Source organism: Callithrix jacchus, chromosome 10 (assembly GCF_049354715.1).
Source record: "Callithrix jacchus isolate 240 chromosome 10, calJac240_pri, whole genome shotgun sequence".
NCBI classification, from domain to species: domain Eukaryota; kingdom Metazoa; phylum Chordata; class Mammalia; order Primates; family Cebidae; genus Callithrix; species Callithrix jacchus.
Window position 1 is genome coordinate 100,786,043 of NC_133511.1, and position 23,007 is coordinate 100,809,049.

At 39.6% G+C, this 23,007-nt stretch overlaps 1 protein-coding gene and 1 long non-coding RNA gene across 16 annotated transcripts in view; one reads left to right on the forward strand and one right to left on the reverse strand.

Annotated features, from left to right (window-relative positions):
- Positions 1–23,007, forward strand: part of LOC128928978 (uncharacterized) — a 97,834-nt gene that overhangs the window by 12,691 nt on the left and 62,136 nt on the right. The gene's annotated exons all lie outside the window — the stretch shown is intronic.
- Positions 1–23,007, reverse strand: part of PAMR1 (peptidase domain containing associated with muscle regeneration 1) — a 98,753-nt gene that overhangs the window by 8,205 nt on the left and 67,541 nt on the right. For 3 of the 5 annotated variants that reach the window (XM_035262354.3, XM_035262356.3, XM_035262357.3), the window contains 2 exons: positions 11,881–11,931; positions 1,590–1,802 (listed from right to left, as the gene is read on the reverse strand). In XM_035262354.3, coding sequence (XP_035118245.3) covers positions 1,590–1,802; positions 11,881–11,931 — 264 coding nt within the window. The remainder of the gene's footprint in view (positions 1–1,589; positions 1,803–11,880; positions 11,932–23,007) is intronic. The other 2 variants (XM_035262355.3, XM_078340840.1) reach the window with 1 other exon arrangement.

The following is a 23,007-nucleotide window of genomic DNA, read 5'->3' on the forward strand; positions in this document are numbered from 1 at the left end:
ATACAAGAAGAGCAGATGCCTCTGAAGGGCTGCCTCACCTGAGTGATTTAGGACAATGGCATCATAAATTAGGATCATCTGTTCACATGAATAGAATTAGCAAACTTGATGAAAATGGAATAAAAGTCAAAGTGAAGGTTCTAAAACATAGCCCCCACGGGGAATTAGAAGGTTCTCTTTTGACACCAGACAGCAGTGTCAACCATAGATAAGTCTTGGAAAATTGAATCCTCCATGTTCTTTCTCTGCCGTTAAGGCCCCTAACAATCACTCGAGGGCAATTCAAAGCCCAGTTTAATTTTGTTGAAGTCTTTCTTTCTTCACCAGTGAAAAGGAATCCTTCCCATCTCACTTTCCCAATCAGGCAGCCAACATTCATCTAATTAGCAACTTAGAGAACTTCGGTTGTATTAATTTGTAAGAGAAGAGTGGACAAAAATCTCCAAGGACATATGTGACACCATTCCCATACTTAATGAAATAAAAAATCAGAATTTGTGCTGGTGGAGATGAAGGTCGCTTCTGGCTAAAGTCTAAAGTGATTTATTCTTTTCACAAACCATTCCCTTTCATTCCTTTTCCCATGATTCAGGTTGTTGACAAACACCCCGAAGGCAAAGTGGAGGATTAAGGCAATTATCTGGATAATCTAGGACAAGGACATGTTTTCTTCCCAATAAACAGCCAGATCATTGTGGCCTGCCCCCAAATAGAGACGCTGTTAACCTGAAGCAACTAGTGAGTCAATTCAGTGAGAAACTATGCCTCCCCACTGCCAATGGGGAAGGTTCAAATTTCTCTATACGATATTCCACTTTTCTGTCCAACCTACATATTTAAGTTTACCTCCTAGATTCCCAGATTGCCTCACTTTGAGTTTACCACGATGACTTCACTTCTGCCTACACCTCTTTTTTTTTCCGCTGTCTTCCATCTGGAATACCAACCCAACTCCTCTTCACATCTATAAATCCTCCCCAGCTTTCCAGACTGGCTCCAGTCCTACTGGATTCATGCAACTGTCCCTATTTCAGAAACATCTATCTCTCCTTTTGCTGAACTTACACCACTCCTCTCATCCTATAACTATCCCTTGAATCTACAAGGGTTTACTCTCTTTGTTTTTAAACACCTTCAATCTTAACATCTTCAATCCTCCCCCTCTATAAGCTGGCAGGGATGATGCATCTATTTTTTTCTTTTATTTCTTGCATCAGCTTAATATTGCATAGAAAGTAGATAAGTGGAGCTATGTAAATGCTTATACATTGCCTCAATTCATACTTGGATTTGCATATATTAAACTTAGCCCTGTCATCTTTCCTAAACCACTCTGATAACTATATTCCTCTTCTTGATCACCTCAAGGTGTTGTGATTAGGGAAAGTAGGTCCTTTTGTGGTCCCTCCCGCCCAAAAAAAAGCAAATGTTTTTAGGATGGTTTCCAACCTCAGAGTTACATATGGTTTCAGAAAGAACTTAAGAGAGAAAGGCATTTTTTCCAGGTGCTTAAAAACATGCAAAGGAGCTACCAAAAAGTCTAGCAACGTCATCTATGTCTATAGACTTCAGAAACAATTGTAAATTACCTTTTATGCAGATGGGCTGTTTCCCTGACCACTCTCCATTCTGCTGGCAAGTTCTTTTCTCATTGCCACTAAGCACATAGGAGTTGTTACAAAAAAAGGACATGATGGTACCAATTTTAGCAGAGTGTCCATTGATAAGTCCAGGGCCCCCTGTTATTTTCTTGTACCCATTGACTGGAACCCCAGGATCTGAGCAGTTGCTTTCTTCAAGTACTAAAAGAAAGTAAAAGACAAGGAAAATTGTTAAAAGTCTGAGTTATTCCATTTTAGAATAGAATCTTTCATGTTTCATTGAACTAAAAATACAATGATATAGGACCTGGTGCTCAAAAGAATTACTAAAAGAAATCTTTTAATAGAAAATGCATGTGTTAGATATGCCTTTCCCTTATTTTCATAATTTATTCTTAATTGAAAAATATCTCATTCTATAGATGATTAAATTTGATGCCAAATCTGGTTTTCACATCATCTTGTTGTTCATTTCTTTCTCAAACTGTTGGAGCTAGGCAGCCCTGGATAAAATAAATGTCTCATCTAAATTTTATTACTGGTATACAAGGATTATTGTTTTTCAGTGTTATCGTGTTATCTCCTTCATTCTTTAAAGCTTGGGCAATCAAAAACTATTCCATCCCCTATTTGTATTGTACCCAGAAAGTAGAGCTGTTTAGAAATAAGAGTACATACATGAACTCTTATTTCCCTAGAGATTAAATATAAAATCTAAATTCATTTCATGTATGTACTGAAACATTGAAAGTTAAAAAATACTAGAGAACAATAAAATTGTAGAGACAACAATAAAATTATAGAGACAACAATAAATTTTCCTTGTTCTACAAATATAATTTTCCATCTAAGTATTTGATATTTATTACAGAAGTATTTCTATTCTTTGACTCCTATTCAACAGCTACTTAAAGTAGAAATGGCTTCAGCAGCTCTTCTGGGCACTAACAGGATTTTTAGATATATTCTGGAAATATAGGTAACATATTTCTTTCAACTATAGGTAACATATTTCTCTCAAATAGATTATGGCACTGTATTGAATATGACTTGCCTAAGGAAACAGAGTCCCCATAGAATTCAAACTTTACTTGATTTGGGTACCAATCACTCTATCAGACTCTATCAGCTTCCCTACTTTCTTTTCTCTTTGCTTTTTTTTTTTTTTTTTTTCAGACAAGATCTCACTCTGTCCCTTAGGCTGGAGTGTAGTGGCACAATCTCGGTTCATGGCAATCTTCATCCCCCAGGGTCAAGTGATCCTCCCACCTCAGGCTCCTGAGTAGCTGGGACCACAGGCACACACCAGCTAATTTTTGTATTTTTAGTAGAGATGGGGTTTCACCATGTTGCCCGGGTTGGTCTTGAACTCCTAAGGTCAAGCTGTCCACCTTGGCCTCCCAATGTGCTGGGATTACAGGTGTAAGTCACCACAACTGACTCCCAGTTTTTTTTAAATAAATAATTTCAACTTTTATTTTAGATTCAGTGGGTACATGTGCAGAATTGTTACTTGAATATATTGCATGATGGTGGCCTTTGGGGTACAATTGATCCTGTCAATGGGCATTGATCATAATATCAGCTAGTTAGTTTTCAACCTTTGCCACCTTTTCTCTCTCCTCCTCTAATAGATTCCCTGGTTTCCCTAAAATCGTTTATTCTAAGACACAGGCTCATCCCTATAAAACAGTCTCTGTGCAATGCAATGATGCTTTTTTCCTCCTTTCCTTCTTTTTAATTTTAAGTTTCGGGATACATGTGAAGGACGTGCAGGTTTCTTACATAGGTAAATGTGTGCCACGGTGGTTTGCTGCACCTATCAACCCATTGTCTAGGTATTAAGCCTCACATGCATTAGCCATTTATCCTGATGCTCTCCCTCTCCCCACACCCCCACCACCAACAGACTCCAGTGTATGTTATTACTCTCCCTGTGTCCATGTGTTCTCGTCATTCAGCTCCCACTTATGAGTGAGAACATGCAGTGTTTTGTTTTCTGTTCCTGCATTAGTCTGCTGAGGATAATGGCTTCTAGCTTCATCTTTGTCCCTGCAATGGATATGATCTTGTTCCTTTTTATGGCTGCATAGTGCTCCATGGTGTATTATGTATTATGTTTTCTTTATCCAGTCTATCACTGATGGGCATTTGGGTTGATTCCATGTCTTTGCTATTGTGAGTAGTACTGCAATGAACATACATGTGCATGTGTCTTTATAATAGAATAATTCATATTGCTTTGGTATATATACCCAGTAATGGGATTGCTGGGTCAAATGGTATTTCTGGTTCTAGGTCTTTAAGGAATTGTCACCCTATTTTCCACAATGCTTGAACTAATTTACCAACGTTGTAAAAGTGTTCCTATTTCTCCACAGTATTTGCAGCATCTGCTGTTTCTTTACTTTTAAATACTCGCCATATGACTGGTGTGACATGGTATCTCATTGTGGTTTTTATTTGCATTTCTCTAATGATCAGTGATGTTGAGCTTTTTTCATATGTTTGTTGGCTGCACAAATGTCTCTAAAATTCATAAGGAACCAAAAAAGAGCCCATATAGCCAAGATAATCCTAGGCAAAAAGAACAAAGCTGGAGGCATCATGCTAACTGACTTCAAATTATACTATGAAGTTATAGTAACCAAAACAGTATGGTACTGCTACAAAATCAGTACCTTTGAGAAGTGTCTATGCCCGTGGCCCCTTTTAAATGGGATTGGATTTTTTTCTTGTAAAGTTGTTTAATTTCCTTGTAGACTCTGAATATTAGACCTCTGTCAGATGAATAGGTTGCAAAAATTTTCTCCCATTCTGTAGGTTGTGTTTGCTCTGATGATAGTTTCTTTTGCTGTGCAAAAGCTCTTTTGTTTAATTAGATCCAATTTGTCAATTTTTGTTTTTGTTGCAATTGCTTTTGACATTTTTGGCATGAAATCGCTGCCTGTGCCTTTGTTCTATGTGGTATTCCCTAGATTTTCTTCTAGGGTTTTTATGGTTTTGGGTTTTACATTTAAGTCATTATTCCATCTTGAGTTAATTTTTGTATAAAGTGTAAGGAAAGGGTCCAGTTTCAGTTTTCTGCATATGGTTAGCTAGTTCTCCCAGCACCATTTATTAAATAGGGACTCTTTTCCTCATTGCTTGTTTTTGTCAGGTTTGTCGAAGATCAGATGATTGTAGATGTGTGTTCTTATTTCTGAGGTCTCTGTTCTGTTCCATTGGTCTATGTGTCTGTCTTTGTACCAGTACCATGCTGTTTTGGTTACTGTAGCCTTGTATAGTTTGAAGTCAGTTAGTGTGATGCCTCCAGCTTCATTCTTTTTGCTTAAGATTGTCTTGACTATATGGGCTCTTTTTTTGGTTCCTTATGAATTTTAAAGTAGTTTTGTTTAATTCTGTGAAGAATGTCAATGGCAGTTTAATGTGAATAGCATTGAATCTATAAATTACTTTGGGCAGTGTGGCCATTTTCAGAATATTGATTTTTCCTATTCATGAGTATAGAATGTTTTTCCATGTGTTTGTGTCCTCTCTGATTTCCTCAGGCAGTGGTTTGTAGTTCTCCTTGAAGAGGTCCTTCACTTCCCTTGTTAGCTGTATTCCTAGGTATTTTACTCTCTTTGTGGCAATTGTGAATGGGAGTTCATTCACCATTTGACTGTCTGCTTATCTGTTGTTGGTGTACAGGAATGCTTGTGATTTTTGTACATTGATTTTGGATCCTGAGACTTTGCTGAAGTTGCTTATCAGCTTAAGAAGCTTTTGGGCTGAGACGATGGAGTTTTCTAGATATATGATTATGCCATCCACAAACAAAGACAATTCAACTTCCTCTCTTCCTGTTCAAATACACTTTATTTATTTTTCTTGCCTGATTTCCCTGGTCAGAACTTCCAGTACTATGTTGAATAGGAGTGGTGAGAAAGAGCATTTTTGTCTTTTTCCAGTTTTCAATGGGAATGCTTCCAGCTTTTGCCCATTCAGTATGATATTGGCTGTGGGTCTGTCATAAATGGCTCGTATTTTGAGGTATGTTTCTTCAACACCTAGTTTATTGAGAGTTTTTAAACAGGAAGAAATGTTGAATTTTATCAAATGCCTTTTCTGTGCTTATTTAGATAATCATGTGTTTTTTGTCTTTAGTTCTGTTTATGTGATGAATTATGTTTATTTATTTGCATATGTTGAACCAGCCTTGCATCCTGAGAATGAAGCCAACTTGTATGTAGTGGATAAGCTTTTTGATGTGCTGCTGGATTTGGTTTGCCAGTATTATATTGAGGAGTTTTGCATTGATGTTTATCAGGGATATTGGACTGAAGTTTTGTGGTTTTTTTTTTTTCATTTCTGCCAGATTTCATTTTCAGGATGATGCTGGCCTCATAAAATAAGTCAGGGAGAAGTCCCTCTTTTCCATTGTTTTGAATAGTTTCAGAAGAAATGGTACCAGCTCCTCTTTGTACCTCTGGTAAAATTCAGCTATAAATCTATCTGGTACTGGGCTTCTTTTGGTTGGTAAGCTATTTATTAATGCCTCAATTTCAGAACTACTTATTGGTCTATTCAGGAATTCAGATTCTTCCTGGTTCAGTCCTGGGAGGGTGTAGGTGTCCAAAAATTTTTTCATTTATTCTAGATTTTCTAGTTTATTTGCATAGAGGTGTTTATAGTAGTCTCTGATTTTTGTTTGTATTTCTGTGGAGTTAGTGGTGGTATCCCCTTTACCATTTTACATTGTGTCTATTTGATTCTTTAACTATTCTCTTTCCTTCTTTATTAATCTAGCTAACTATCTGTTTTATTCTTTTTTTTTTTTTTTTTTCCAAAAAACCATCTCCTGGATTTGTTGTTTTTTTTCGAAGGGTTTTTGAGTGTGTCTCTATCTCCTTCAGTTCTGCTCTGATCTTGGTTATTTCTTGTCTTCTGCTAGCTTTGGGGTTTGTTTGTTCCTGGTTCTCTAGTTCTTTTAGTTGTGATATTAGAATATCAATTTGAGATCTTTGTAGCTTTTTGATATGGGCATTTAGTGCTATAAATTCCTCTCTTAACATTGCTTTAGTTGCATCCCCATGATTCTGGTATGTTGTTTCTTTGTTCTCATTAGTTTCAAAGAACTTCTTGATTTCTGTCTTAATTTCATTATTTACTGAGGAGTCAATCAGGAGCAGGTTGTTCAATTTCCATGTAATTGTGTGGTTGAGTGAGTTTCCTAATCTTGAGTTCTACTTTAATTGTGCTGTGGTCTGAGAGACTGTTTGTTATGATTTCAGATCTTTTGCATTGCTGAGAAGTGTTTTACTTCCAATTATGTGATCAGTTTTAGAATAAATGCTATGTCATGCCAAGAATGTTATCTTTTGTTTTTGGATGGAGAGTTCTATAGATATCTATCAGGTTCACTTGATCCTGAGCAGAGTTCAAGTCCTGAATATCTTTGTTAATTTTCTGTCTTGATAATCTGTCTAATATTGCCAATGGGGTGTTAAAGACTCCAACTATTTGTGTATGAGAGCCTAAGTCTCTTTTTAGATCTCTGAGAACTTGTTTTATGAGTCTGGGTGCTCCTGTATTGGGTTTAACTATCATGTTTAGGATAGTTAGCTCTTCTTGTTTAATTGAACCCGTTATGATTATGAAATGCCTTTATCTGTTTTGATTTTGATGGTTTAAAATCTGTTTGCCAGAAACTAGGATTGCAGCCCTGCTTTTTTCTACTTTGTATTTGCTTGGTAAATATTCCTCCATCCCTTTATTTTGGGCCTATGTGTGTCTTTGCATGTGAGATGGGTCTCTTGAATACAGCACACCAATTGGTCTTGACTCTTTATCTAGCTTGCCATTCTGTGTCTTTTAATTGGGGCATTTATTCTACTTACATTTAAGGTTAATATTGTTATGTGTACATTTTATCCTGTCATCATGTTGCTGGCTAGTTATTTTGCAGACTTGTTTTTTTTGTTTGTTTTGTTTTGTTTTTTTGAGATGGAGTTTAGCTCTTGTTACCCAGGCTGGAGTGCAATGGCGTGATCTCGGCTCACCACAACCTCCGCCTCCTGGGTTCAGGCAATTCTCCTGCCTCAGCCTCCTGAGTAGCTGGGATTACAGGCACGCGCCACCATGCCCAGCTAATTTTTTATATCTTTAGTAGAGATGGGGTTTCACCATGTTGACCAGGATGGTCTCGATATCTTGACCTCGTGATCCACCCACCTCAGCCTCCCAAAGTGCTGGGATGCAGACTTGTTAATGTAGTTGCTTCATAGTGTCATTGGTCTATGTACTTCAGTGTGTTTTTGTAGTGGCTGGTAACAGTGTTTCTTTCCTTATTCAGTGCACTTGCAAGGGAGGACTGGTGGTGACAAAGTCCCCCAGCATTTGCTTGTCTGAAAAGGGTTTTATTTCTCTTTTGCTTATGAAGCTTAGTTTGGCCAGATACGAAATTCTGGGTTGGAAATTATTTTCTTTAAGAATGTTAAATATTGCCTCCCAGTCTCTTTTGGCTTGTAGATTTCTGCTGAGAGATCCACTGTTATTCTGATGGCCTTCCCTTTGTAGGCAACCTTGCCTTTCTCTCTGGCTTCCCTTAACATTTTTTCCTTCATTTCAACCTTGGCAAATCTGATTATGTGTCCCGGGGTTGATCTTCTTTTGGAGAGTCTTGCTAGGGTTCTCTGGATTTCCTGAATTTGAATGTTGGCCTGTTTTCTAGGTTGGGGAAGTTCTCCTAGATGACATCCTGAAGTATGTTTTCCTAGTGGGGTTCCATTCTCCCTGTCTCTTTCAGGTACCCCAATCAGTTGCAAGTTTGGTCTTTTTATATCATCCCATAGTTCTTGGAGTTTGGTTTGTTCCTTTTCATTTTCTTTTTTCTTCTCTAATCTTGTCTGCCTGTCGTATTTCAGCAGGATAGTTTTCATGTTCTGAGATTCTCTCCTCCACTGGGTCTCTGCAGCTATTGATACTTGTGGTTGCATTGTGAAGTTCTTGTGTTGGGTTTTCAGCTCCATCAGGTCATTTATGTTCCTCTCTAAAATGGTTATTCTGGTTAACAGCTCCTGTAGTGTTTCATCATAATTCTTAGCTTCTTTGCATTGGGTTAGAACATACTCCTTTAGCTCAGCATGTTTATTATTACCCACCTTTTGAAGCCTACTTCTGTCAATTCATCCATCTTAGCCTCAGTCCAGTTCTGTGCCCTTTCTGGAGAGGTATTGCAATCATTTGGAAGAGAAGAGACACTCTGGCTTTTTAAATTTTTAGCACTTTTGCATTGATTTTTTTCTCATCTTCATGGCTTTATCTACCTTCAATCTTTAGGCTGCTGACCTCTGGGTGGGATTTTTATGGGGTCTTTTTTGTTGATGTTGTTGTTGCTTTCTGTTTTCTTTTAACAGCTAGGCTCCTCTTCTGCAGGGCTGCTGCAGTTTGCTGGAGGCCCACTCCAGACTCTATTCACCTGGGTCCCTCCCGCACCTGGAGGTATCACCAGTAGAGGCTGCAGAACAGCAAAGATGGCTGCCTGCTTCTTCCTCTGGGAGCTCTGTCCCATAGGGGCACCAACCTGATACCAGCCAGAACTCTCCTGTCTGAGGTGTCTGGCAACCCCTGTTGGCAGGTCCCACCCAGTCAGGAGGCACAGGATTAGGGACCTGTTTATGAAACACTCTGGCTGCCTTTTGGTAGAGCAGGCACACTGCAATGGGGGGAATCCCACTCATCTGTACTGCTAGCCACCTCGGAGCCAGCAAGCAGGAAAGACTAAGTCTGTTGAACAGGAAATCATGACCGCCTCCCTGCAGGGCCTCTTCCCCAGGAAGACTGGGGCTCTGCCCATAAACCCCTGGCTGGAGTTGCTGGAATTCCTGCAGGGAGGCCCCACCAGCTGAGGAGGAATGGATCCAGATCCCACCTAAAGAAGCAGTCTGGCCACAATCTGCCACAACCACTGTGCTGCACTGTGAAGAAGTCTTTTCAGTCCAAACTGCCCAATCTTTCTAGACCAGCAGGGAAAAATGGCCAACTGAAACCACAGTGATCGCTGCCTCCCCTCCCCCTGGGAACTTGGTCATCTTAGGCAGTGTCCAGTCTGCTGCCACTGGTCACAACCCAAGCAGCCTCTGAGAAACTGCATAGCTCTGTGCTTGAGACCCAAGGCCCTGGCGATGTGGGCTAATGAGGGGCTCTCCTGATCCATGGGTTACACAGATCCATGGCAAAAGTATAGTTTCCCTGGCAGGGTAGCACAATCACTCACCCACCTCCTTTGTCTGGGGTGGGAGTTTGCCTTACCCCATGTGGCTCCTGGGTGGGCCATTGCTCCACACTGCTTTTCCTCACTCTCCATGGGTCATGCCAACCACCTAGTCAGTTTCACTGAGAGAACCTGGATACCTCATCTGAAGGGGCACTCACCGTTTTCATTTTTCTCAGTGAGAGCCACAGACCAGAGCTGCTTCTAATCGGCCATCTTGGCCCCCACAATCAAGCAAATAATAGGCTTTCTTTCCTGTAACTGTCCCAATTACCTTCTAAGCAACTTACTTGCTTGCCTCCAGGAAAAAGAAAATCTCCATTCAGATAACACCTCTGAAATATTTGTGAATTTAAAATAACTAACTTTCCTATGTACAGCCTGGCAAGGCTGCAACAATTAGCCAAATTACTGGTTTGTCTACTCTAAGACTGTCCATAGACTAAATGGAAGTTGATCTCAATGATACTCTGTATGCTTTTGAACTATGTAATATCAGCAATTTTTCTGGCAGATGAATCCAAAGCCCTGTTTTATTAATAAGTATAAGAAAGGAACCCCACTAAGGAAGCTGTTTAAAACTACTGTGATGGTATAAAAAGGGTAATGTGTTTCTTGATGCTTCAAGTGGACTCAGAAAACTCCAGTGCTTATATTTTCAGAAATGCCTCCATGATGTGGGAGGAAAAGGCAGATAAAGCAGTCCATGTTGCTTCACTGCTGGTCCTAGTTTCTAATAGCACAGACTCATTTATTCTGAAAATTGAGCTCACTAAGCATCCACCGGGACTCACAGACTAAAATCGTATCAAAAAATGTAATATGTTAGGCCTGAAAGTTTTATAAAATGGAACTTGTTGCAGACATAAACATTGGGAGATTTCATTTAAAAATCTGTATTACTCATTTCTGACATAATTCAAATTTGAAACTCTGGGCCTGTATTCCCACATAGCGATAATCAACGAAAAGTGTCTTTGCAACTCCAGTTGATTCATCACAACTTCCAAGGGCTTCTGGTTCTAGCAGGGTGTGAATCTGTAGCCAATTCGCTTACTAAAGGGCTACAATTTGTATAATTTAAGTGGAGTTCCCCATCGATTTTGACCATTGTAGACAGAGCTCATGGCCAAGAAAAACTGAGTGATATTTAACACCAGTCTTGGAATACTGAGGGAAAATGAACTATACTCTAACCACATCTGCTGCAGCAGAGGATAAGAAATACTTTCTATTGTTGGCTTTGACAGGTAAGCCTGATAGTTGGGTTTTTCTGCCCTTGGAAGGAAGTGCTTTCATGGTCCAGTAGGCTCCCACGCCATTACTTTCCAAATGCAGGGTTCTAATAGCTCGCACCCCTACTATATTTAATGTGGATTTAAGTAGCAGAAAATTTACAGGGTTTTTGAGCCCTTGAAAGTAACAGAGATTTAGAACAATTTAGATTATTTCTTTCTTTTATGGAGCAAGCTTTGAAAGAAGACTTAAAGAGAAACTGAATCAGGACATACAAACAACTCTGCCCAAGGAATATAGCTATATTTCCATAAGGCTTAGATGTGTATTCTTTTATAATCTGGCATTTCTGAAATCATATTACATGTGATATGTACTTTTCATGTAGTATTTTCTTCCTCACAAACCCAGAACAGCTATAATTAAATCCATGGTGCAAATTTAACTTGATGAGATCTTAGGATGAAGAACTATCAGAATCAATATTTGGTTTTAAGTTATTGCTTATGGAATGTCATCAGGATAGAGCCAAGTGATGTTTCTGAGTTAGGATTCAGTAAAAGGTACAATGTACTGAGAGGGTGTGTCCCCCTCAACATTCCTATGTTGAAATCCAAATCTCCAATATCATGGTATTAAGATGTTGGGCCTTTGGAGTAGATTAGGTCGTGAGGGTTGAGCCCTCAAGAATGAGATTAGTGCCCTTATTAAAAAAGAACCCAGAGAGCTCTCCCACCCTCCTTCTGACACATGAGGATACAGTAAGAAGTCGAAGCAAGCCCTCACCAGACAACGAATCTTCTGGCACCTTGATCTTGGACTTCCCAGCCTCCAGAACTGTGAGAAATAAATGTTTGTTGTTTAAGTCACCCAGTTTATGGTGTTTTCTTGTAGCAGCCCAAAATGACTAAGACAGAAGGCAAGACTGAAAATCAAGAGAAATACAGACAATAGAAACACATTTATAAAGAATACAGATAATGTTATCTGATACTACTTAAAAATAACTATGCTGAATATGTTCAAAGAAATAAAAGACAAGATTGAGCTAAAGACTGGAAACCTTAAAAAAATAAATGAAGAAAAAATATGAAATTGAAAAGTATAATGTCAGGAATTTAAAGCTCAGTAGATAAGTTTAATATCAAATCAGACACCACTGAAGAGTATTAATAAACTAAAAGATGGCTTTAAAAAACTAAGAATGAAGCAAAAGAGACAAAAAGATTTAAAATATTTGGGAGAAAAAATAAGGGACATAGGGGATACAGTGAGAAGGTTAAATAATAAATATAATTAGTGTCCAAGAAAGAGAAGGGAATGAAAATGGAGTACAAATAATATGCAAATAAATAATAGCTAAAAATTTTCCCATACTGATGAAAGACACCAACCTACAGATTTAAAAAGTTCAAAACCAGATAAATATGAAGCAGCCAAGGACTGGAGGGGAAACTAGAACATACTTTAAAATAATTACAGTTATTACCTCTCGTTTATAATATTAAAAATAAATTTTACTTCTTTATAATTTTTTCCAAAGTTTTGTAATTAGAAAATGTGACCCTAAAAGTTTGTTATTTTTGTTGTTTCTGGAGTTTTTAAGTACATATTAAGAAAAGTGGCTTGGGTCTCCCCCACCAAGTGTCTACATCTAGCATTATTCAGTCTTTCAAGCCTATCTTTATGTGTTCCCATAGTCTCACCACCCTGTACAAATCTCTTTAATATCTTACAGTATTATATTAATCATAGAGTAATATAATTTTCTATAAAATTATTTAAATACACTTATTCACTAAACTCTGATGGAAAAAGAATGGCCTTCAGGATCAGATAGATATGGGTTCAGATAATCATTTGGTTCCCCAGTGTCCAGAGCAAGCACATAGTAAGGGTTCAGTAACTATTTGTTGGTGGGTGGAAGGGATAAAAGGGGAAATCTGTTCATTCTTCCACTTAAGGAACTAGGGTCTGAAAAGATTACATAAACTCTAAGGCCTTGCTTTTCTCATCTATAAAACAGGATAACACTTACCTGAGTGGGCTGGTTCTGAGAAGTAACTGAAATAGCACAGTTTCCTTTTCCCTTACTTGCCTTTGTTCACAAAGCACCCAACTGCCTTTAAATGCCAATTTCCCAAATACATCTTAAAGAAAACCCCACAGAGAAATATAAAGGCCCATTGTTGGGCCTATTCAAACATAATGCAATATACCAGTCCATTTTCTGGGCTCCTGGTAATGTCTACCCACCATGGGCTTCCATACCTCATTCTGAGGTGTTGATCAGACTTCTGAGTGCCAACCACAGTGTCTGTACATTCGTATCTTTTAATCCTGCACTATAAAGCCTTCAAATTGCATCCTACATCCAACAACCACTGAGTATTATTTCCTCTTATCTCTCATTTATTTTCTGTACTTCCAAAGCCACACTCTCTCTCGTGATGCTTTTGAAGTGAATTCTAAGACTTGCTCTCCTTTAGACATCTACCTGGAGGGTAGATAGGCCATCTGCATCTCATTAGAGCTCCTCTCTAGGGTCAGATTTCAAACGATATATATATTTTTTCCTCTTCATTCTCTTTTCAGAAATCTTTGTATCTCCCCATTGAACAGATTTATGATTCTTTCCTATTTGGGTTTTTAATAAATGTTTCATTTATCTTCAGTGGGATGGGTTTATTGGTTTAAAGTCAAATTAGAATTTAAAATATTTGCATTTCTAGCCTGAAGGAGCATCAAGGTCCTGCTTCACTAAGTGAAATCCTCTTTGATTAATAATAAATAACACATTGCCCTGCTACTTTCAGGAGTCATCCTGGAGAGAGAAACATACTAGGTTTAGCATGCCCTTACATGCTATTGCATGAAAAAAATAGTAATCAAAGGTGCATTTCTCTGGGATATTGTTTCAGATAAATATTTAAAGAAAGACCTTCCTTATTTTTGTTTTCTTTTTTCCTCCAGGCAACTGTATGAGGTGGTTCACTGTCATGCCACTTTACAGAAGCGTACGTGACGGTTTGGGGATGACTCTATAGTGAACACCCAGGTCTCCCAGATTCTTTTGCCAGCTCAAGGCACCCATTCCTCAACTTCAATATGAGTGCTTTGCAGCTTAGAGCCTGCACTTACAACCTTCAGAGGACTGCCCTTGGGCATAGCCACCACCCTGCACTTCATGTGTGCACTTCCTATGAGCTGAAAAATACCTAGGAGATTTTTGTCCCCCCATGCCCACCCCAGAGTTGCCTGTAAGCAATGACCAATGGGTATGGAAGTTTAGCAGCCCAAATAGTGTTGTTCCTGGAAGTGTAAATTACACTCCTCAGAGCCGCAGGAGATTGGGTTGAGTCTGGGAGTTCAGTTGAAAACACTCTTGTTTGGTTCCATCCCCATTCTTTCTTGCTTCCCCAATTCTCTTACTGATTGATCCTGAGAGTGCTTCCTTTGATGACTCAGTTGGACCCAAGTAGGTGACTCAGGGTCTGCTTGTGAGGAAAACTAACCTAAGACAATTCTGCTGTTTTCTTACCCCTGGACATCAAGGTCCATCATTCCTTCCCTCAGTCTTACTCCTGGAAGTGATGATACCACAAAGAGGCAGTTGTCTTAGCCCTGGGCATCAGGCCCTGCATGCAGCACTCTTGAGTGGTGAAAAGATCTTGGGGAGTATGATTGGCCAAGCGAGCAGAGGACCTCCAACCTCCACAGATAACACTCAGCTCAGGCTCCGGGCCAGTCCCACACGAGCCAAGATGTTTTACCTGAAAGAATTAGGTAGTCTAACACATTGGGCTTCCCTAATTAAACAGTGTGGACCTAAAATCTGCCAGGAGATGATTCCTTCTGATGATTTGGTGCTGTCTCCATAAAGCAAGTAAACTTTTTATGAATCTGGGGCACAGAGGAGGCCTCAACAATGACAGTGACTGCCTTTTTCATGAGCCTGAATTACAGGTCTGAGAGATTTCAGTGGATTCAAGGCAAGTAAAGTGACATCCTTTTCTCACCTATCTGATTGTCCTACTCGACATAAAAGTAGCTGAGATGACCAGGTCCATAAATTCTGTAGAAAGTGAACATGATGATGCAGATATCAGGGAATAGCTATATCAGGACAATGTGGAGTTATTTTCAGGAAAAGTGGTTCCTCAGTGCACACTCATGACACCCATTTTCTGTGCCCTCCAGTCAAATCAGTAATATTAAATGTGTGAAAAGGAAGTTCACACTCTTCATTCCTAACCTAGGAGTGGATGCCCCCTCCATATCTTGCAATAAATACAAAACTCAGGGGTAGATCCCAGCTGTGGTGAGACAACAGACTTCTTTAATTTATTGCTATCCACCAGTATATGCCTGTCTATAATGACTGAATGAATCTAGAATTTTCATATGAATATATGTTTTTTTCCTTTTGCTTAAGTCTCCAAGCCATAAGTTCAAATTTGGAGATGAGAGCTACAAAAAGTCCCTAGGAGCCAAAGAGTTCAAGCATTGCTTTGCCTTTCAGAAGTTCAGAATGTCACATCACACAGTATAATGAAATGTTATTGACTATTGATTTAGTTCTTGGATCTTCACACATTTAACGAGTGCCTCCTCTGTGACCACTGAATAAGGCATTGGAAGATGATTTTCTGTATGTTTGATACAAAAATTTTTTATTTAAACCCTGAAATAGAAGTGATGCCAGTTCAAGCTATTCTACGAAGGTGTTTTATGCTTCTCAAGGCTCTCAGCTCTCTCCAGCCTCACTTAAACACTCAAAAAAAAAAAAAAAAAAGATTTGGGGCTTTCCTTCCACTTGTTTATTCCCCAGATCAGATTTTTACCCAATACAATCTTTTTCAATCAAAAAAGAGAGTTAGTAGTTCAACTAGTACTTGAAGGGATGTCACTGCAGGGAACTCAGTTTTACTTCTTTGGGTCAATTCGTCTCATTCTGATCAGAAAAAGAGAAAGTCAGAGAGCAAGAGTGGGGAGAATAAAATATATAATTTTTTTTCACTTGCATCAATTCTTCCTAAGTTCCTAGAGCCTTTCTTAACTTTGCTTCTAAAATTACATCAGAGGATAAGTCGTGGACCAAGGAATACAGTAAAGATAAACATGGGTACTTCGATGAATTTGAATGGGGTGTGAGGTCTCAGTCAATACTAGCCAATCCCAGAAGCTGACGGTAGTCTGGATTGCAACAAAGATTTCATAAGGTGCAATTAATTGAAGTGGGTTCATACCACTTAGCCTGCCGTCCTCCCTGAAGGGAAATTTCTTAATCTACAAGTAGAATGCTGAGTTAAATGGAACCAAATTCTAATTTAAATGCTTCTGCAGAGAATAATCATTGGAGATTTGTTGGAATTGGAGCTCCCAGTTTTATCCTATTTGTGTTCTCCCTGTGGTACTAGGCAGAACTGTTGATGCAGAGGTCACCATTTAACCAGGGCACATTTGTGTAGTTAATGCAGTATGGACAGTTGATCAAGGCACAATTACAAGAGATGAGACAATTAGAAGAGACCCAGAGACACTTCTTTATGATGGGAACAGCTATTTTCCAACCACTGTTTGAAAATTCTGCATGGCAGAGTTTGAACAAACCCTTCGTAACATTCCAAATCCTCTGGGAAGTATTAGTGGCTCTCTCCACAAATATCACTGTAGTCTCCACTCACTCGCATGACCTTACAAAGGACTAGGCTTGCTCTCATGCACAGAGAAGAGCGTGTGCATTCACACATATGTATGTACAGAATATCAATTCCTAGATCTAACATTATTTTTTAAATCAGCAATCCAGATGATTCATATTTTGAGAATCCTTCAGATAATGCAACCCTAAAATATCTGTTATTCAGCATTGATCAAAAGCTTATCTAATATTTTAGAGAAATAACCAGATGGTGATCTACCTGACTGTGGTAGTTAATTTTATGTGTCAACTAGACTGGATCATGAAATGCCAGATATCTGGTTAAGCATTGTATCTGGGCATGTCTGTGAGGGCATTTCTGGAAGAGACTCGTGTTTGAATTGGTAGAATGAGCAAAAAGGATTGCTCTCCTACAAAGTGGACAGGCATCATCCAACCTGTTGATGGCCAAAACAGAGTGAAAAGGTGCAGAAAGGGATAATTGGTGTTATCTTTCTGCCTGAATGTTTGAACTGGGGCATCCATCTCTGTCTTCAGCACTCTTGGTTCCTAGGCCTTCAGATGCTGACTAAAGTCTACATCATTGGTTCTCCATTCTTCAAATTACATCACTAGCTTTCCTAGTCTCCAGCTTTAAAGACAGCATATTATGGGACTTCTCAGCCTACATGCTTGCGTGAACCAATACTTCGTGTTTGTGTGTGTATTTATGTGTGTGTGTAAATATACACACACATATATATAAATTCTATCCGTTCTGTTTCTTTAGAGAACCATGACTAATACAAAGCTTTAGACCTCTATTAAGTTAGCTCCTCAAAGAGACACCTTCATGAGGTGTCTTAGGTTGAGTTCCTCCAGAAGCTGCCTGTGAGACAAGGCTTTGAGTGCAAGTAGATTATTTAGGTGACCATGTTCGGAAGAACCAACAGTGGAGTGAGGGAAATGAGACAAGGATTATTATAAATGAGAAAGAAGATAAGACTGCATTATCAAGCAGGTTACCACTGGGGTAACTGAGGCTGAATGCTGTTTAGAAACTCTGGGAAACAGTATGGATCATGCCTCATCTTTATCCTAATCACAGAGGAAGGGATATGAGTTATTAACTACCAATTGCCATTAATCATTTGCTGAAGGATGATGAGATTAACATTAACTTCTCATACCTCCCATTTGCCCACCTGTAAGGGCCTGTGGGCCCTGAGAGCCAGAGGAAGCTGGGCGGAAGGAGATGAAAGTGCAAGACATTTGGGTTGACAAGCACAGCAATGGTGTACGCATGACGAAGTTCAGCTGCCTTTTCCTTTTCAGGAAAGGGAGAATGGTCTACTTTTTAGAAAGATATAATATTTAAAAACTAACATTTCTATAATTTACAAAACTGAAGTGAACATTTCCTCAGCACCCACCCTTAGATAAGGGGAGGAAAGGACTGGATGTTAGAATAATATCAGCAATGGTTGCATCTCCAGATGAATGTGGGTTCACTTTCTTTTAATCTCCGTCCCATCTAATACTCTATTTTTAAATTATTATTCTTGTTCAGCTGCTACATTATTTTATTTTACTTTATTGTTTATTCCCTGCTTGCTTTCAGAGTTTGCAGTGATTTACAAAGTTATACATAAAAAAATGCATTTCTTTTTTGCAGATATTATGTTAATGAAATATTTATAATTGCCAGATACCACCTTAGCTAAAAACCAAGTCAGGCATGATACTATTCTGTTTCTTTAGTAAGAGCTGGGTTTTGGTTCTTCACAGAACTGGAAAAAACCACCATGAACTTCATATGGAACCAAAAGAGAGCCCGCATAGCCAAGTCAATTCTAAGCAAAAATAACACAGTGGGAGGCATCGCACTACCAGACTTCAAACTATACTACAAGGCTACAGTAATCAAAACAGTATGGTACTGGTACCAAAACAGAGATATAGACCAATGGAACAGAACAGAGGCATTGGAGGCAACACAACATATCTACAACCATACAATCTTTGATAAACCTGACAAAAACAAGCAATGGGGAAAGGATTCCCTGTTTAATAAATGGTGTTGGGAAAACTGGCTAGCCATGTGCAGAAAGCAGAAACTGGACGTCTTCCTGACACCTTACACCAAAATTAACTCCAGATGGATTAAAGACTTAAACATAAGACCTGGCACCATAAAACCCTAGAAGAAAATCTAGGCAAAACCATTCAGGACATAGGCGTAGGCAAGGACTTCATGACCAAAACACCAAAAGCATTGGCAACAAAAGCCAAAATAGACAAATGGGACCTAATCAAACTCCACAGCTTCTGCAAGGCAAAAGAAAGTCACTAGAGTGAATTGGCAACCAACAGAATGGGAAAAAATTTTTGCAGTTTACCCATCTGACAAAGGGCTGATATCCAGAATTTACAAAGAACTCAAACAGATTTACAGGAAAAAGACAAACAAGCCCATTCAAAAATGGGCAAGGATATGAACAGATACTTTACAAAAGAAGACATATATGAGACCAACAATCATATGAAAAAATGCTCATCATCACTGGTCATTATAGAGATGCAAATCAAAACCACACTGAGATACCATCTCACACCAGTTAGAATGGCGATCATTAAAAAATCTGGAGACAACAGATGCTGGAGAGGATGTGGAGAAAGAGGAACACTTTTACACTGTTGGTGGGAGTGTAAATTAGTTCAACCATTGTGGAAGACAGTGTGGCGATTCCTCAAGGCCTTAGAAATAGAAATTCCATTTGACCCAGCAATCCCATTACTGGGTATATGTCCAAAGGACTATAGATCGGTCTACTGTAAGGACACATGCACACGAATGTTCATTGCAGCACTGTTTACAATAGCAAAAATCTGGAACCAACCCAAATGCCCATCGATGATAGACTGGACTGGGAAAATGTGGCACATATACACCATGGAATATTATGCAGCAATCAAAAATGATGAGTTCGTGTCCTTTGTAGGGACATGGATGAATCTGGAGAACAACATTCTCAGCAAACTGACACATGAACAGAAAATGAAATACCACATATTCTCACTCATAGGCAGGAGAGGAAAAATGAGAACACATGGACACGGGGAAGGCAGTACTACACACTGGGGTCTATAGGGGGGAATAGGGAAGGGACAGCATGGGGGGAGATGGGGAGGGATAGCCTGTGGAGAAATGCCAAATGTGGGTGAAGGGGAGGAAGGCAGCAAAACACACTGCCGTGTGTGTACCTATGCAACTATCTTGCACGTTCTGCACATGTACCCCAAAATCTAAAATGCAATAAAAAAAAACAAAGAGCTGGGTTTTAGAGCCATCAGATTATCTGAGAGTTCCAGCAAAGGAAACAGATCCAAAGTCAGCAAAATTTATGACTGTCATCTAACTTGCAGTAAGGGCCAGGGATGGAGGGATGTTTGTCTTAATTTTTAGCAAACTCTTGGCATCTTCCCATTCTCACTTGTCACCAAAATCAAGGAAACAACTTGTGACAGAATTTTGGTCCTGTTTAGAAAAGGCATTAACTTCTCATCACGGCATTGTTCATCCTGGAAATCTGAGTTAACACAAGGCCAACTCTTAGAGACATCTGTCACATGGCCTCTCTTCTCTTCCTCACTTCTTCCTGTTCAGCTTATATTTGAGTTTTGTGTCTCTGGACCAAACCAAATATTTTTTACTCCCAGGAAGGTCTTCAACAACCAGGAACAATGACACCAACTGGTGATGTAATTCCCACTGAGAACTCTTTTTATCCCTTTCCAGCCAATGGAATTCTTGATGTTTTCCAGCCCTCTGTGGGTGTGAATGAGAAATTCTCGTTCTCACTCTATGTGAAATTATGCTTGGATTGCACACACTGTTATTTTTTCATCCGGCAGCAATTTAAAGGCTGAGGCTTACAATTAGCTATTTGATCTTAATCAGTATTGTCCTTGGCCATGGTACACTATGTCTTTCGGATACCACTTTTCCGGTGTTTGGATGGCCTATTTAATTAGACAGCTGAAACTGCCTGTGCCTAAGAGACAGGTCAACTTGGAAGTTTTTTTGAAAAGTCCTGGTAATTTTGTTTCTTCTTCAAAGTCAATGTGACACATTCCCGTTTGGTAGCGTACATGGGTAACCTATGTATGCCTTAGAAACTTTACCATCCTCTACTGAATCTGCTTGGTAGAATTAGTTTTCTTGGGGCTTCCCAAATCTCAGAGGATTTCTGCTTCAGCTCCTTGCGGGTGGGTAATAACTCTAAACTACTTGGGGAAATGTTCCCTAGTGATATTCACAGCCAACTTCTCAAACTATAAGAAACATTTGCTAGGAAAAATGACCTGAGCTGAGCAATTCTGTTCTGTTTTGCCTTGGGTATTAAGTGAATGACCTTGCAGAAGAGTCCTGGGATGCTAAGTACATTTGAGTCCTAGGAGATTCCGCCCAGTTCCTGGCATACTGGAAGCATGTAGCAATTTTCATCAGCACCATCACTATTACCAAAAGCCTTGCTAGAAGAAGTTGTAGCTGGAAACTGCATGGCATGTAACACTCTCCTAAGGACTAGGAAAGGGCTAAGATTGGGATTGTTTTATAGCTTTGTCAAAAGGAGGGGAAAATATATACTGTATAGCCCTTCCTTATTTCCCCAGTGCCTGGTACCTAGTAGACACTCAAAAAATGTTTAGCTGGATAAATCTGCAAAATGCAGATGATCAAGGTATCTGCTACATGGGAACATTGAAAAAATAAATGGGCCACATCACATAAAGCACAGAGCCTGCCTATATTAAGGATAGAGAGAATGACTATTGTTTAAGAATACCTTGCATTTTGCAAAGAGGAAGCTTTCATTTTCTGACACAGGAGGAGGGACATGTAGTTAATGCCCCACAAGGGGAGGGATACGTGGTAAATGTCCCACAAGGCAGATGCCTTTAAGGCAAAGTGGGGCTCTCTAACCACTGCCAACAGGCTGGTGTCTGCCATGGGCCCCATAATGTCAGGGATGATTGTTTCCAACAGAAGTTAATTGTGCTATACTCTCGCTGTTCTTATATATTCTTTGCACCCTCCTCCCGCAACTCTCAGTAGGCAGTCCAGCCCAGTTCTAATGAATTACCTCTTAGCCCAGAACCAAAATACAATCTGCCTCCCACATTAAGTCTTGTCTCAGTGACCTCATCTGCCAAAGCAAAATCCAAAAGGGCCTTGGCAAGAAGCAGACAGGTACAAGCAAAGCCTTAGCAAAGCCATGGTGCATCTGGCCCTTTCAACAGCGATGAGTGCTCTCTTCCCAGCTCTTGCAGGTAGTCTTGCTGCAGTACTGTTTATGTGGCCTCACCTTGGTATTTGGCTAGAATGCTGTCCATGCTGAAGTAACTGCTGAGCAGACAAATGCACCCCTTATGTGACAAACCCCAAGCCTCTTGCGCTGCATGAGACATAGCAATGTTTTGGTCAAGAGGCCACAAGACCTATGGAGCTCAGTAGAGTTCGTACTAAGATTTCCCCTGGGCTAGGTAGACCCAAGCTCACCTAATAGGATTGATCTAAAAGAAACATTTTTCCCCAAGTTAAACACACACACACACACACATACACACACACACGCACACACATACACACACACACACACACCTTGGGAACCATACAAGGGAAGTTTCTACTATGCTCAGTGACAGCCTTTGTTTTTTGGCTCTAAATCCAAATGGGAAGGCATCCCTCTGAATATACCAAGGAGGACATCAGAGACTCATTTCATATTAGGGAGGGTGAGTAGATGAGAGACCCAGGTAATGTATAAGAAGAAAGTGGCCTACTAGCTAATGGTCTTCCTGGGCTCCTCCACTCTCCAAAGGCTCTGGGCTATCAAGTGCATTGGGTTAAAGCCATGGATTCCTTGGGATTGTTCTCCATGGAATTAGCCCTATACCCTTCAAACCCTCTCAAGACCGATTGGTCCTTTTTTTTCTCCCTGTCCCTTTCACTGTTACTCTGGAGTCTTATCTCCAAAATGACCACCAGGGGACTGATACAGCCCACCCTAAATGAGTGACTACTAAAACCCCATGAGAAAAAGGGATGCTGACCAGATAACATGATGCTTTGAGCAATCTGCTCTGAAGTGTCCTAATCTAGTTCCTCCCCAACATTTCTCTATTTATCATTTCTAACAGCCCCCCCACCCCTTGAGGTTGTCCTCTTGAATGAAGACAATTCAACATGCCTAATGTGAGTGTCT